General features: G+C 40.9%; 2 protein-coding genes across 5 annotated transcripts in view; one reads left to right on the top strand and one right to left on the bottom strand.

Moving 5' to 3' along the window:
* The window catches only part of sytl5 (synaptotagmin-like 5), a 30,884-nt gene extending 22,639 nt beyond the window's left edge, over positions 1 to 8,245 (bottom strand). For all 4 annotated transcript variants that reach the window (XM_026294840.2, XM_026294841.2, XM_026294843.2 and 1 more), the window contains exon 1: positions 8,149 to 8,245. The gene's annotated coding sequence lies outside the window, so the exon portion shown is untranslated. The remainder of the gene's footprint in view (positions 1 to 8,148) is intronic.
* A 2,315-nt stretch (positions 8,246 to 10,560) lies between these two features.
* Positions 10,561 to 12,599, top strand: dynlt3 (dynein light chain Tctex-type 3). The gene is made up of 5 exons (XM_026295783.1): positions 10,561 to 10,696; positions 11,447 to 11,488; positions 11,577 to 11,700; positions 11,801 to 11,878; positions 12,075 to 12,599. The coding sequence occupies exons 1-5, from the start codon at positions 10,670 to 10,672 to the stop codon at positions 12,143 to 12,145; spliced, it is 342 nt and encodes a 113-aa protein (XP_026151568.1). The 5' UTR covers positions 10,561 to 10,669; the 3' UTR covers positions 12,146 to 12,599.
* The last annotated feature ends 254 nt before the right edge of the window (positions 12,600 to 12,853 follow it).

Raw genomic sequence — 12,853 nt, 5'->3', positions numbered from 1 at the left:
CTTGCATTGATGGGTTGTTTATGTCATTTCCCTCACTAATTAAAAGGAAAGGGCAGCGTGGGCACAGGAAAAGGCTGCCACTCCTCCAAACAGACCAGCAGAGAAAACACAGAGTCACAGATGGAAAAGGGGTGATTTTTGGTTGATTGTGTTTTGGTGCTGGGTGTGTCTCGACACAAAAACAAAAACGACTACCAGGGAGATGAAGGCAGATCTGGACTTTGAGGAGAAAAAGAGCAAAACAGTTAAAACAGGAGTGACTTCAGTTTTCTGACCTTGAAAGCTTTTGTTTTTGATCGAGCTAGAAACACAGCACAAAGCTCACAGTGAGAGGAATATAAAAAAGACAGACTTTTAGCCAAAAGCACCAAAAAATAATTGTGTGACCACTATTACCCCCAAAGCTATTTTACTATTTTCCTGAGTATATCCACAATCTTAATGACTTCTTTAAGGAAAATTGTTTGCCTGTAATTATACTCATTATACTGGTTATAAATGTTAATGTTATGTATGTTAAAATTATGTCACCAAAAAAATGACCTCAAACCAATTCCTGAGCTGGAGAGCCCAAAGCCAGTGCAGTGTGACAGAGCAACTCAAATCAGATTTTCCAGATTTTGCCGCTATGAATCTTTATCCAATACAGAGAATAACAGGACTGATCACACCACAGTCACACTCATCATCATCAGTCAGCTAAAACATGATGTCCTAATATGCTCATAATGACAACGCTAATATGTGGCCAATTATTTGTTCGATACATTTGGTGTTCGGTTTTCTTACACATTGTTTTTAAAGTTGGAGGCTTGGACCAACATAGAGGAGCAATTGTCTGTACAAGTACAAGGCTCTGCAGTGCATGAAGCTGATGTTAGAAGCCAACGACAATCATACATTACAGACAATAATAATCTTCTTAAAATAGCACAGTCCTTTGATAAAAATCGTAATTATCTACTTCGTTCTCTGGATGCAGGTCTTGTGTGTCTACCTACACTTCTGCAAAAATTCACGACTCTGAGGTTAATTCTGAATGTTTATCTGCGGTAACTCCCCCACTCTTCTTCTTTTCTGTCCCCGTCTGCAGTTTTCCTAGTGCATCATCTATAGATGAGCTTTTTCTTAATGTGATTAAGAAAGAGCTCCTGGACAAGAGCACCTGTATGCCAGGCTGCAGAAATGCCAAAGACAAGTAGTGACTTTTGCGCCTCAGAACAATCAGCATTTCCTGTGTCTGCAGAGTGAAAGGAACTAAACAAACACTGTATGTTCAGATTTCAAGCCACAGTTTGCTCACTATGCCACAGATCTGACACTATTTATGCTTAGACCGTTCAAGTGGAAGCAGGCTGGTTGTTGTTGGATAAACACACACACACACACACACACATACACACACACTATAGAGACTCTGAAATCTCAAGCTGCAGAGAATCACATTAAACTTTACTTTGACCGTTAGCAGATCTTTAAAAAACGGTGCCAAAGATCCAATAAATCTTAGATAAAAAAAAACAAAGGCTTATGTGCATTATTGATCTTTTATACTCTTTCACAAAAACAACCCACTGTTTTGTTTTTCAGACAGATGTAGCTAATATTTCTGTGCTGTTATTATGAGCATTTAAAAAACAAGAGATGAGGGGTTTTATACAGAGCTGGCTCTTATTAACCCAGTTTCTGTTGTGCTGTTGTGGCCTCTGCTGCTTCTTCACAGAGAGAGGGGGGGGGGGGAGAGAGATAGAGGGAGAGAGAGACAGAGAGAGAGAGAAAGAGATGTTCAGGTTATAAACAGCCCCAACAACATGGCTGAATATTTCATCACACTCCATTCCTCTTTAACAGCTGCCACATTTTACTGCACTTTTTAAAGCACTCCCAGCTAATGCAGAAAGTGTGTGTGTGTGTTTGGAGCAGTGTCACCATTAATCAGAGTGTAACAACTGAACAGCATGTGTAATTTAAAGCTAAGAGGATGCTGAGATGGATTATGATTTCATTTCAAGACCTGCTCTGTGTCATTTCAGTTTTATTACCCTACAACTTAGTGCATCAGGAACATTAAGGATTCAGTGCACAATAGGATTCGTTGTTTAGAGGACAGATCCTGTAGGTGTCTGAGCAGCCTCCAGGGCAGATCGGACCAAGTGGACCTTCAATTCTCCAGGTTCAGACTGTTCTTATTGTTTTGACAATAAGAACAGTTTTCTGTCATGTCGTTTTCTGTCATTCATTCATTTTCTGTCGTGACATTCATTCAAATACTCAACCCGTGAAACTAAAACAACGAGCATCCCACACCTTTGAAAAGTCCTGGCTATGATTCAGAACCATTGCATCTGTGAAATAATCAGCATACAGCAACTAATATCTAGCGCACAGAGCATTTTGACAGAAAGGGCACCCTCATCTGTGTCTCAGCACAGCCAGACACAATTACTGAATTCTCATGTCCAGCAATTTAGACTCTTCAATTAGCTGCTTCCTCAGTACCAATTCCTAATGAGGCCCCCTTTACAGAACCAAGGCCTAGCTGTATCTAATGGTTTCATTAAACAACAAATCATTTACTAATGTCTTTTAGATCAGTTAAAAGCCATAAATTAGAACAACTTTTAGTTTTCCAGTGTTTAGGCCAATCCATTAAGAAATATTTACAGATTTGTCACTTTCTAATAAGCTATCGTGCTTGCAGGTGGTAAAGGTCAGTAAGTCATTAATTAAAAGAACAGCTTGGCATTTTGGGAAATATTCTCCTCTGATTTCTGGTGTTAGAGAAGAAGAAGATTGATTTCCTTATTTAACTCTGGTCAAGAACTCAATTAAGTTAATTTTGGAAGATGTGGAAATATTTTCTCACAGATCATATGTTTCTCAGTTTGTAATAAACAAACAGAAAAAATAATTAATATTCCAGAGGAAAAGCCTGATAAAGATGCACACAGAGGTTTGGAGTCTGAGGCAACAAAAACTGATGGACTCTAATATAGGAGGATAATGGATTTGGCTTTGGATTCAACAAGTGGGTTGGATTCAGATTCATATAAATGCTAATGAACTCTGTGCCCAGTATAAACATGGTTAAATGTGTCACATCTTAAAACACATTTTTCTGAAAAAAACAACAACTTGTTTGGTCCATATGTTCAACAGCAAGTGAGATCCTGGAAGATGATTTTCACAACCCACCAACACATAAGCTATACATATACTATATATAGATATATATATATATACATACAAGTTTTTATTAGATAGTTATATCCTGTATATGCATTGCAATGTGCGACAACCTTCACCAGCAGCACTGACTGTGAGGGGTAAATCACATCAAAAGCAACAGATGCATGAAAACTCAACACTAGACATCGTTAAAAGAGGCTCCAGATGGTTCTTACCAGCAGCTACACAGTTTAACTCCACTACCAGAGAAAACAAAACAGAGTTGCAGGTTCTCAAATGAATGAACTCCCCATGTGGTTTGGCTTATGTGAAGAAAACAAGAAGGCTGCAGGAAATATGGAGAATAAAACACAAACACATAGAGCAAGTCAAAGTAAAAAAGCAAAGCCTGACTCCCATGTGCAGAGATTGTGTCTCAGCTGTATCAACTAACACAGTGAATACAGACATTTCGATATGGACTTTGTCCTTTGCAACAAACATGGGTGAGGTTTAAAAGGAATTTGTGCTGAGACTAATGATTAATGCTCAAGATTACATGACTAAAATGTACAGGATACAGAAGCTGTATATTAAAATCCTTCACCTGTTGGTCTCCACCTGTCATGACATCATAAAGCAGGTGACTTCTTACTTTGTATTGATAAAGGCGGCTTGGTTTGATGAAGAACATGCGACTTTAATCTATTCAAATATGTTTATTGATTTAACCTCATGATGTGCATGACTTGCTATGAACATAATGTTTTGTTTGATGTTCACTCTGCTGTGCTTAGTTTTCCACAGAGCACACCCTGGTCCAGGTACTGGTACTGGGAAACAATAAAATAATGAGGTAATTCCGAAGGCGAGGGTTTATTTGAGCCTGCACGTATCTCTGCCCATCCCTCTGATTTCTAGGTAAGTGTCCTATCATCCCACTGCAGCCCTCCGTCCCCCTCAGTGCTGCACTTCAACATCAGCAGCACAATGTGCCCACAGAGCCATGTGTCCATCCACATTATAGGTTCAGGGAAGGCAACACAGAGGTATCACTTTCTGACCAGCGATCTATTACTCAACTGAGTCATTCCTCTCAGCACTGCCTCCAAATTACATTTCTACTTTTGAAATGTTTTTTTTTTTTTCTACCCCTCCCACATCTGCAGGGTTGGTGCATGGACAGGCTGCCACTTATTGCTTCGTCCAGGCCGTGACTGAACGGAGACGAGGTGTTATCTCCAGGGCGCATGGCGCTATAGGCTGCATACCAAACGGGCACACAGCATGCGCCGGAGAGCTGTAGATATGAGACGAATCAGTGAGTGGGAGGGAGGCAGGGAAACCCCGCACATCACGGCACTACAAAGATCAGGTGTTTTTCACTGCAGCAGCACAGATGAGCTTTGTTACAGCAGCTCAGGGTTAATCTGAACATAATCACACAGAAGCTCCCAGAAATTATGGTAGGTTTAATAAGCTACTATTCTGTGTGACTCACGTTTTGAAGGCAGACAATATGTGCATCTCCCTAACACTTGTCCTGTTTGCTCATTGTGCATACAAGGGAGTGGATGGTGAAGAAAAGGATTTATGTGTGTGAGAAACAAAGAACATGCCAACAGCACTGGGCCATAGAGGCAGAGAGCAGTAATTACAGAAGCAGCGAAGTTAAGAGAAGGGGTTTCAAGTTTTTAGGCTGACTGGAAAATTAGTGCAGTGCTGTCACTTTACATGTCTTCAGTCTGATTATTTTGCCATAGAACCTAGAAAATACTTAAAATGCCTAAGGGGGGAGGTGCAGTATATCAACAGTATGTGTTTTTTTAGCTTTGTTTGTCAGGATTTACTGCCTTTCTCTGCATCTCTGTGCTTGTTTCTACCACAATCAGTTTAATAAATGATTCTATGATTTTATACTTTGACAGAATGCAGATTTTCTGACATGAATAATAAACTGATTAATCAAAACCAAAGTGAATGAATTTGCTTAAAAATTAAGCATTAATTCCAGCCCTAATGTGATAGAATTATTTATGCAAACCTCAAACCTTCCTGTCAGCACCTCTGGTTCCTGATCAGAGGCTTCATCATGTCTTTTACCATCTTCTCAGAGAGAAGTCTTAGCCCTTTTATCTTTCGACAGCTGGATGCCAAACCTCAGATAAAATATTTTATAGTGCTGTGACTGGCAACATCAAACACAAGCGAAAACACAAGCTAATCAGAGGCGAAAACCACCACAGTGTTTTAGCTGCAGCGTGCTGTTATTGCAGTTAGACCCAGTTTGTAGCTCAGTTCTGTCTTAGTGGAAACGATTCTACCCTATATACAATTATTTTGGTATGTGCAGTACACTAAAAGGTCCCGCTGTTCTCTGGTCTTAACTGAGTACCAGTGTTTTGGTTTCGTAAGGCTGAGAACAGTTCTGGCAAAATGAGCTACAGGCTGACACAGAAACGGCTGCTATGATAATGCATGAAAGTGTGAATGTATGCACACATATACACACGCGCGCACGCACACACGCACACGCACACACACACACGCACGCACGCACACACACACGCACGCACACACACACGCGCACACACACACACACACACACACACACACACACACACACACACACACACACACACACACACACACACACTTCTGCCTTGCCAGATCTTGGAGACAGAGACTTCTAATGCTGTGTGACTGCACTCCCCAGGGCTTCTTTCTGCTCCGCTGGATGAGCTCTGCTGCCTGCGTGCAGAGAAATCAGGGAATCCCTGGCTTTTCTCCTCCTTTATTCATCCATTCATTCCCCTTCTTGCCTTTTATGAGTGAGCGGTACAAAAGCTCAGTTATCATCAGGGAGACATTCTCCCTGTGACAGTGATAAAACAGCCTCAGCAGACACAGCAACTATTGCTTATAGGAGCCAAATGAACCAATTTAAGGAAGCATCACTATGGCAGGATATCTCACACAGCAAAAGCCTGTCAGTCGTGGATAAAAGGCAGAAATGAAAAATTGCTTGGGATGTTAAAATATTGCTCTTCTTTGCTCATACTGTAATGTAAACCCTGAAGAATGTTAATACTTTAATGTGGCTTCAGAATAGAAATAATGACTAATTAGTACAACAGACTGTTTTAATTCACAGCTGTTTCCAGTGTTAGACTCATGTTTTCCAGCCAGGCTAAAGACTGATGGCTGCTAAATATTATCTGTGGCTACTGTGCCACTGTACGTAGCCACTTTGGCCAGCTGCCACCCCACCTAATACCCTGTGTGGACAGCCGAACTGGACTTTGTACTTCACTGGCTGCTAAACTGCACAGCCTTAATGCCAAATAAGTAAATCAGACTAAAGCATGATGGTGTATTAACGTGCATACTTGGACCTGAGAGGTAAATCCTTTCCTTTTCCTCAATCTGACTTTCAAAACATCAGAATAACTGTGAATAATATATGAACTTGGGTGGTGAATCAAGTAGCTGATGAATCTGTTTAACAGTTAATTAACTGACCATGATTGTGATAATCAAACATTTAAAAGGAACAATTAAAAACGAACAATTCAATGATTAACAATTAGACTTAATGACTTTGTTACTGGAAGTTAGAACAGAACAGAATATTGGACCCAGCCAAGAGAGACACTGATCTTCTCGTTTAATTTAGCAAGAGAGTGAAGAAGTACAGCATTTCCAAAGATGGTGAACAACTGTGCAGTCCTTGACGTCCATCATCAAGTAAAAAAAGCCATTTACTTATTTCAGCTTCTCGAAAGTGAGGATTTATCTCTTTAATAATGTGTTTAAATTCTAAATCTTTCACATCTTGTCCAGTGATGAGTTCATATAAGCACTGAAGTCACATTTTCCATTCATGGGTAGTCATGACTTCAGAGCAGAAACTATTTGTTGATTGATTAAATATTCAAAGGAAAGATTTTGGTTTCAGTTTTAGATTATTGGTGGAACAAAACACTCAGTTTTCACTCGGAGCATGAACATACTACAGACCAAACCAATAATCAAATCAATATTAAGTCAGCAGTATGAGTCATAATCCTGATGGAGAAAAAACTGAACTAATTGGAAAAACTAATATAATGTGTTTATTCTACAGGCATCCTGTGTTCCAAGATCCCGGACTCAAAGCTGCCATCAGGACTTCTGGCTTCTCATTTCTTTTATTTTAAACTGGATCTCACACCTCAGATCAAAGATGTGGCTACTGTGAGTTGGAGCAGCAAACGCCTGAGGTAAAACCCACCACTGAAATGTACTGAGGTCAGCACCAGGTTCCTAACACCTCCCCCAGCCCTGGTGCACCTGCTGAACACCGGGCCAGATACCGAACCAACCCCGCAGAGACCTGGCAGCATCCTGAGACTCTAAACTGTGTTTCTGTTTTCCGTAACACCAGTCATCCCTAAACAGCTCTGGGACATCCTGACAACTCCAGGTGAAACCACCACAAGGTCATCACTGATTCTCAGCCATGAGGCGCTGACATACAAGAACATCAGAGTGGTTTCTCCTGGTCCTCCTTGTCACCAAGCCCAGACTACTGTTTCTCCTAACTTCTGTCCTCCATGTTTTTATGTTTCATAATTAATTCATGCAACATATTCTCAATGGCTTATTACATTCACCTGAGCGGACCGCAGGTTAGATGTTGCGTCGAAACGAGCGGAGGCGATATGAAACCAGAAAATGAGCTTTTTGCTGCATTGCACCTGCACCCAAACGCGTCTAACTTTGGTCTGGTCCCACTAATGCGTGATTAATCCTCCGAGGACGCGACGGTGGACAGACGGACTCCCACCCCTCCCAAACAAGGAAAAGCCACAAATAAAACAGCGTCAACTGGAAGCAAGCGGCAGCGACTGACCAAATGTGCCATATGCCAGAGGAAACGCGGCGCTGCTTGGTGTCCCGGAGTGCTGCCGGTGGACTCGCTGAGCGGCGGTGTCTTACCTGGTGGCTGCGGACAGCGGGGAGGAGCAGCACGGCTGGAGAGCAGAGTCAGCCCGGGGATCAGATCAGGCACCGTGCGTGAGTCTGTCGGTGCGCCTCGGCACCGTCTGAAGGCAGAAACCTACGTTCAGGGTGTTCCCGACAGGAGGGGGCGTGGTGTGTGTGTGTGTGTGTGTGTGTGTGTGTGTGTGTGTGAGTGTGTGTGTGTGAGTGTGTGTGTGTGTGTGTGTGTGTGTGTGTGAGTGTGTGTGTGTGTGTGTGTGTGTGTGTGTGTGTGTGAGTGTGTGTGTGTGTGTGTGTGTGTGTGTGAGTGTGTGTGTGTGTGTGTGTGTCATGCAATCCTCACAGATAGCCTTATGTTCCTGACAATGCGACAGTTGTTTCTGCAGTTTTGTCTTTAAATAATAAACTTTACGACCCAATTAAAGAAGAATTCTGCCAAAAAAGCAGCAAATGCACCGCTGGGCTCTAAAAGGGCTCAGGGGAAAGTCTCCAGAGACACAGGTAGTGCATTATGTATCATGGATTTCCCTGCTCAGATCCTCTGGGACTCTGCATGTGCGCAGGAAGAACCAGCTCTGCTCTGCAGCCACCTTTTTTTTAATAGGCAGCAGGAGGAGAGTCATCTTGGCCAAACAGAGCTACTGATATGGGCAAATGAAGAAATGAATATTACAATAAAACAATATTAATCCCGATTAGCCTCTGACCTGTTTATCTCCACAGATGGACTACAGTCTCTCCAGGCTGCTGGCCTCTTATTGATGTCTGCCCTCTTGTTTATGTACGTTGCTCCCTGTAGGATTTTCTGTGCTCCTGTGTTGACGTAAACTATGGATGTTCTGCCAAGTACATCTCAGCTTTACTGACAATAAAACCCCCTTTGTCTTTTTGCTCTAAAGCTGAATGTCCCATTTCACTACATGTTTATAAATGTAGACTTTTACTTTTATTTTTTTTATGACGGTGTAAAAACTGACCAACAGCAGCTTGTGTTAATGTGCGTTGACTCTGGTAAATGAATAAATAAGTCAAGTCCTGCACCATCACATTGTAACACATCATAAAATGAGGACATTCCTTTACAAAGAAAGTTCATTTATATCATTTCATGTGAATGATATTTCACATTTACTTGTCACATGTGAAAAATGCAGGACATTGAGTTTGAAAATGAGAATTTAATATATGTTAAATTTCCAAAAGACCAGGAGGAAAAGGCAGAAACAAGCCATCGCAGTCTTAAGGAGGCAGGTGAAATATGTTTCTATGCTGAAATTCACAAAATGGTTTGTTACAGGTTGAAAATCTGTATTTCACATGTAATGAATCTGAACATAGACTCATATGGTTGATGACAGTTGATTGGACTGCATTAGTTTGTACAGGTCTACATAATAAAATGACCTCTGACTACTTCAGGAATTTATCACATGTGAACGCTTCACATTTCTGTGAGAGTCAAGTTCTTTTTATGATGCAGTTAAGTGGTTTTCAGAGACTTCATGTGTAAAACATTGCATTTAAAAACAATATCTTGTATATCAGGTAAAACAAAGACTGCAGGCACATAAGGCCAAAGTAAAATAACACTCTTACCACAGTCGCTGAATTTGAACTTTTGTTTTTCTTGTCTGTGTCTTATCTTTGGTTCTTCAGTTTTGCTCAGGTCGCTCTCGTTGTAATATGAGATGACCTGATTATCTAAAGGTCACGGTTTCCATGTGTTATTTTCATGAATTCATTTGTCATCCACGGTAATATTGTCCACTCAGAAACCATTCCAGGATGATTTAAACACTAATTGCTTTGCATTATTATGCAATTAAACAGATAAAGTCCCGTTTCTAAATATTATTCTTCTCCATCACACCATTATAATGTCAGTTTGAGCCCAGAGTTCAATGTTTTGTATTTTATACAGCATACAGATAGGGTTTTTATAAACTTGTACGGTTGAGCCCCCTTACATGTGTTGGTTTGATTATGTCTGCAAGCACTTCATTAAATGATTGGCAGGAAATGAATTGGTCATTTTGATAACTTATTCATTATTCATGCACATTGCTAGCACATCAAGAAAACACCAAAGATTCAGCTTCTCAAGTGTAGTGTTCTTATTTTGTTTTTATGATTGATTCCTATACCAATTAACAGATTGAGTTCAAACAAGGTGACGTTTTCAAATGGCTTGTTTTATCCAAACAGCTGGAAATCATTTTAAAAAATACAACTGTGTTAAAGTTATTAGACGTGGCGTGGAAAAAAAAATATTATATACAACATGTCACCATCCAGTGGTAAAAACAGCAGCATCTTTGTGAGTGAGTCGCCCTCTAACGCTGATCCTGGTCTGGTCTGGTCTTGCAGTACCAGACTCCAACCACAGGGAGGCGACGTTACAACACAGTCGTCTGTTTGAGGTTGTGTCTTTTAGTTTCATGCTCGCTGTCTCCAAACACCAGGAAGTAAACACAGAACAAAACAAAGGCGACAGATCTTTGTGTTTGTGTCGGTGAGGATGGAGGAGTATAACTCTGGAGATGAGGTAAAGCTGTTTATTATTATTTGTTTTAACTCAGCACTAAACCACAGAGACGCTTCAGTCAGTCAGTCAGTGTTAGCCGGGTCAGCTAGCAACAGCCAGTTAGCCGCAGCTAGCAGGTTTTCTCAGGGTGTGGCCATAGTTTGTTGTTTATTGTATTATCACACAATCACCTTTATATAGATTAGATAAGACTGTATGCTTTTAAGAGTTAATGGCGTTTTAATGTGCTCATTCAATTCAGTATGACTGTGAACTATACGGATTAATGTTTTCTCATGTGATATTGATATAGTACAATGCAACACGGTGGATTAGTGGTTAGCACTGTTGCCTCAGATTATGAAAGATCCAGGGTTCATAACCCAGCAGGGACCTTTCTGTGTGGAGTTTGCATGTTCTCCCTGTGCTTGTGTGGGTTTTCTCCAGGTACTCTGGTTTCCTCCCACAGTCCAAAAACATGTATGTCAGGTTGATTGGTGACTCTAAATTGCCCATAGGAGTGAGTGTGAGTGTGTGAGGTTGTTTGTCTCTATGTGGCCCTGTGATGGACTGGTGACCTGTCCAGGGTGGACCCCTGCCTTTCACCCAAAGAGAGCTGGGATAGGCTCCAGCAGATCCCTGTGACCCTGGTTAGGAATATGTGGGTATAGATAATGGATGGATGGTGGAATAGTTTCTTCTTCTGCTCCATATGTTAGAATAAAAAACACAGATGTCTTTCAATGTTTTTTCTTTGTATGAATCTTGCAGGGAGTCTTCAATGCTGATGAGGCCAGCGTCTCAGTTAAAGAGGTATGTTTTCATCGTAGGACACATGAACAGCTGTATTTTAATGTGGTAGTATTGTTTATGATCTCTCCTCTGTGTGATCTTGTCTCAGTGTATTGAAGGTGTCATTGGTGGAGCAGATTATAACCAGAGTAAAGTGAACCAGTGGACGGCCAACATAGTGGAACACTCTCTGGCTCACCTGGTGAAACAAGGACGGTCGTTTAAATACATAGGTGAACTAGCTACATGTCATGTACAGTATGAGACCACAGGTCATGATGTTAGCATGCAGGGCTTGTGTGTAACATGAATAACATCCGTGTCGTTTTACAGTAAACTGCAACATCATGCAGAAGAGCGGTGCTGGTCTTCACACAGCCAACTCCTGCTACTGGGACACTGCTACTGATGGTGAGAGATTTTTTTTATAGTTAAAGCTTATTATTAGTAGAAATGATTCAGCACCACTTCTGATAAGATCTCTGTTTCAATACCAAATCAACTTTTACAGAACAAACAGCCCAGAAACAGACTCAAAGGAAAATTCTAAGCAATATCACAAAAACCTGTGCCAGACAAATCTAAAACATGTGTTTGTCTCTTTCAGGAAGCTGCACGGTCAGGTGGGAGAATCGCACCATGTACTGCGTGGTCAGTGTGTTTGCCGTGGCGCTGTGACAGCTGCACCCAGCTCTCTAACACACCATGTCCAAAGCTATAAAATGACATGTTGACCTCTGAACAAGCCATGAAGAAGAGATCTCTGGTAGATGTTGATGTACAAGCAGCTCATTTCTCCCCAAAGACTGGAAGAAGATCAGAAGAAGAGTTGTTGTTTGTAAGGTGACAGCCTGCATGCCTGTGCGGGTCTGCCTGTGAGAACATGTTGCTTTGCAGGGGCCAATGTCATAGACAGAGACAGAGAACAAGCCTGATGGAGTATTTGTTAAAAAATCTACTTTTTGGGTTTTTTGAGCTTTGGAAAGAGAACACTAAACATTGTGATCCATCAACATTTTTCGTAAATTGTCCCAAGATGCTCTAAATATTCCTAAATGTCAAACTTGATAGGTTTTTATCATTTACTGTATCTTATTCATTACATTCCCCAAATAAAACTGACTGAACTGTTGATGTAGTTTATGAAAAGTAGTTTTAGTAGAACCCTGAACATAATGTTAGTATTTATACTGGTCTGTCTGTAGCTGTGCAGAAATGAGTGTATTTCCAAGATGGAGCAGTTTTAAGGCACTTTTTTTTCTAAACTTTACACAAAGTGTGAAATTTTATTGAACTGTGTGAATTGGATTTTTTTTTTTTTTTTTAAATCAGATACAAAAAAAGAAATGTTATTGCCAATTTGCAGTGTGGGTTTTTCTTAAGCAC

This window comes from Mastacembelus armatus, chromosome 21, assembly GCF_900324485.2.
Source record: "Mastacembelus armatus chromosome 21, fMasArm1.2, whole genome shotgun sequence".
Lineage (NCBI taxonomy): Eukaryota > Metazoa > Chordata > Actinopteri > Synbranchiformes > Mastacembelidae > Mastacembelus > Mastacembelus armatus.
Note: the sequence above shows the minus strand (reverse complement) of the source record. Positions and strands in the feature narration are given on the sequence as shown.

Excerpts from the sequence above, each read along its gene's own strand:
- dynlt3 (XM_026295783.1), top strand. The coding sequence starts at position 10,670 with ATGGAGGAGTATAACTCTGGAGATGAG. Across the intron at positions 10,697-11,446 it reads AGTATAACTCTGGAGATGAG|GGAGTCTTCAATGCTGATGA; the intron begins GTAAAGCTGTTT and ends TGAATCTTGCAG. Across the intron at positions 11,701-11,800 it reads ACGGTCGTTTAAATACATAG|TAAACTGCAACATCATGCAG; the intron begins GTGAACTAGCTA and ends GTCGTTTTACAG.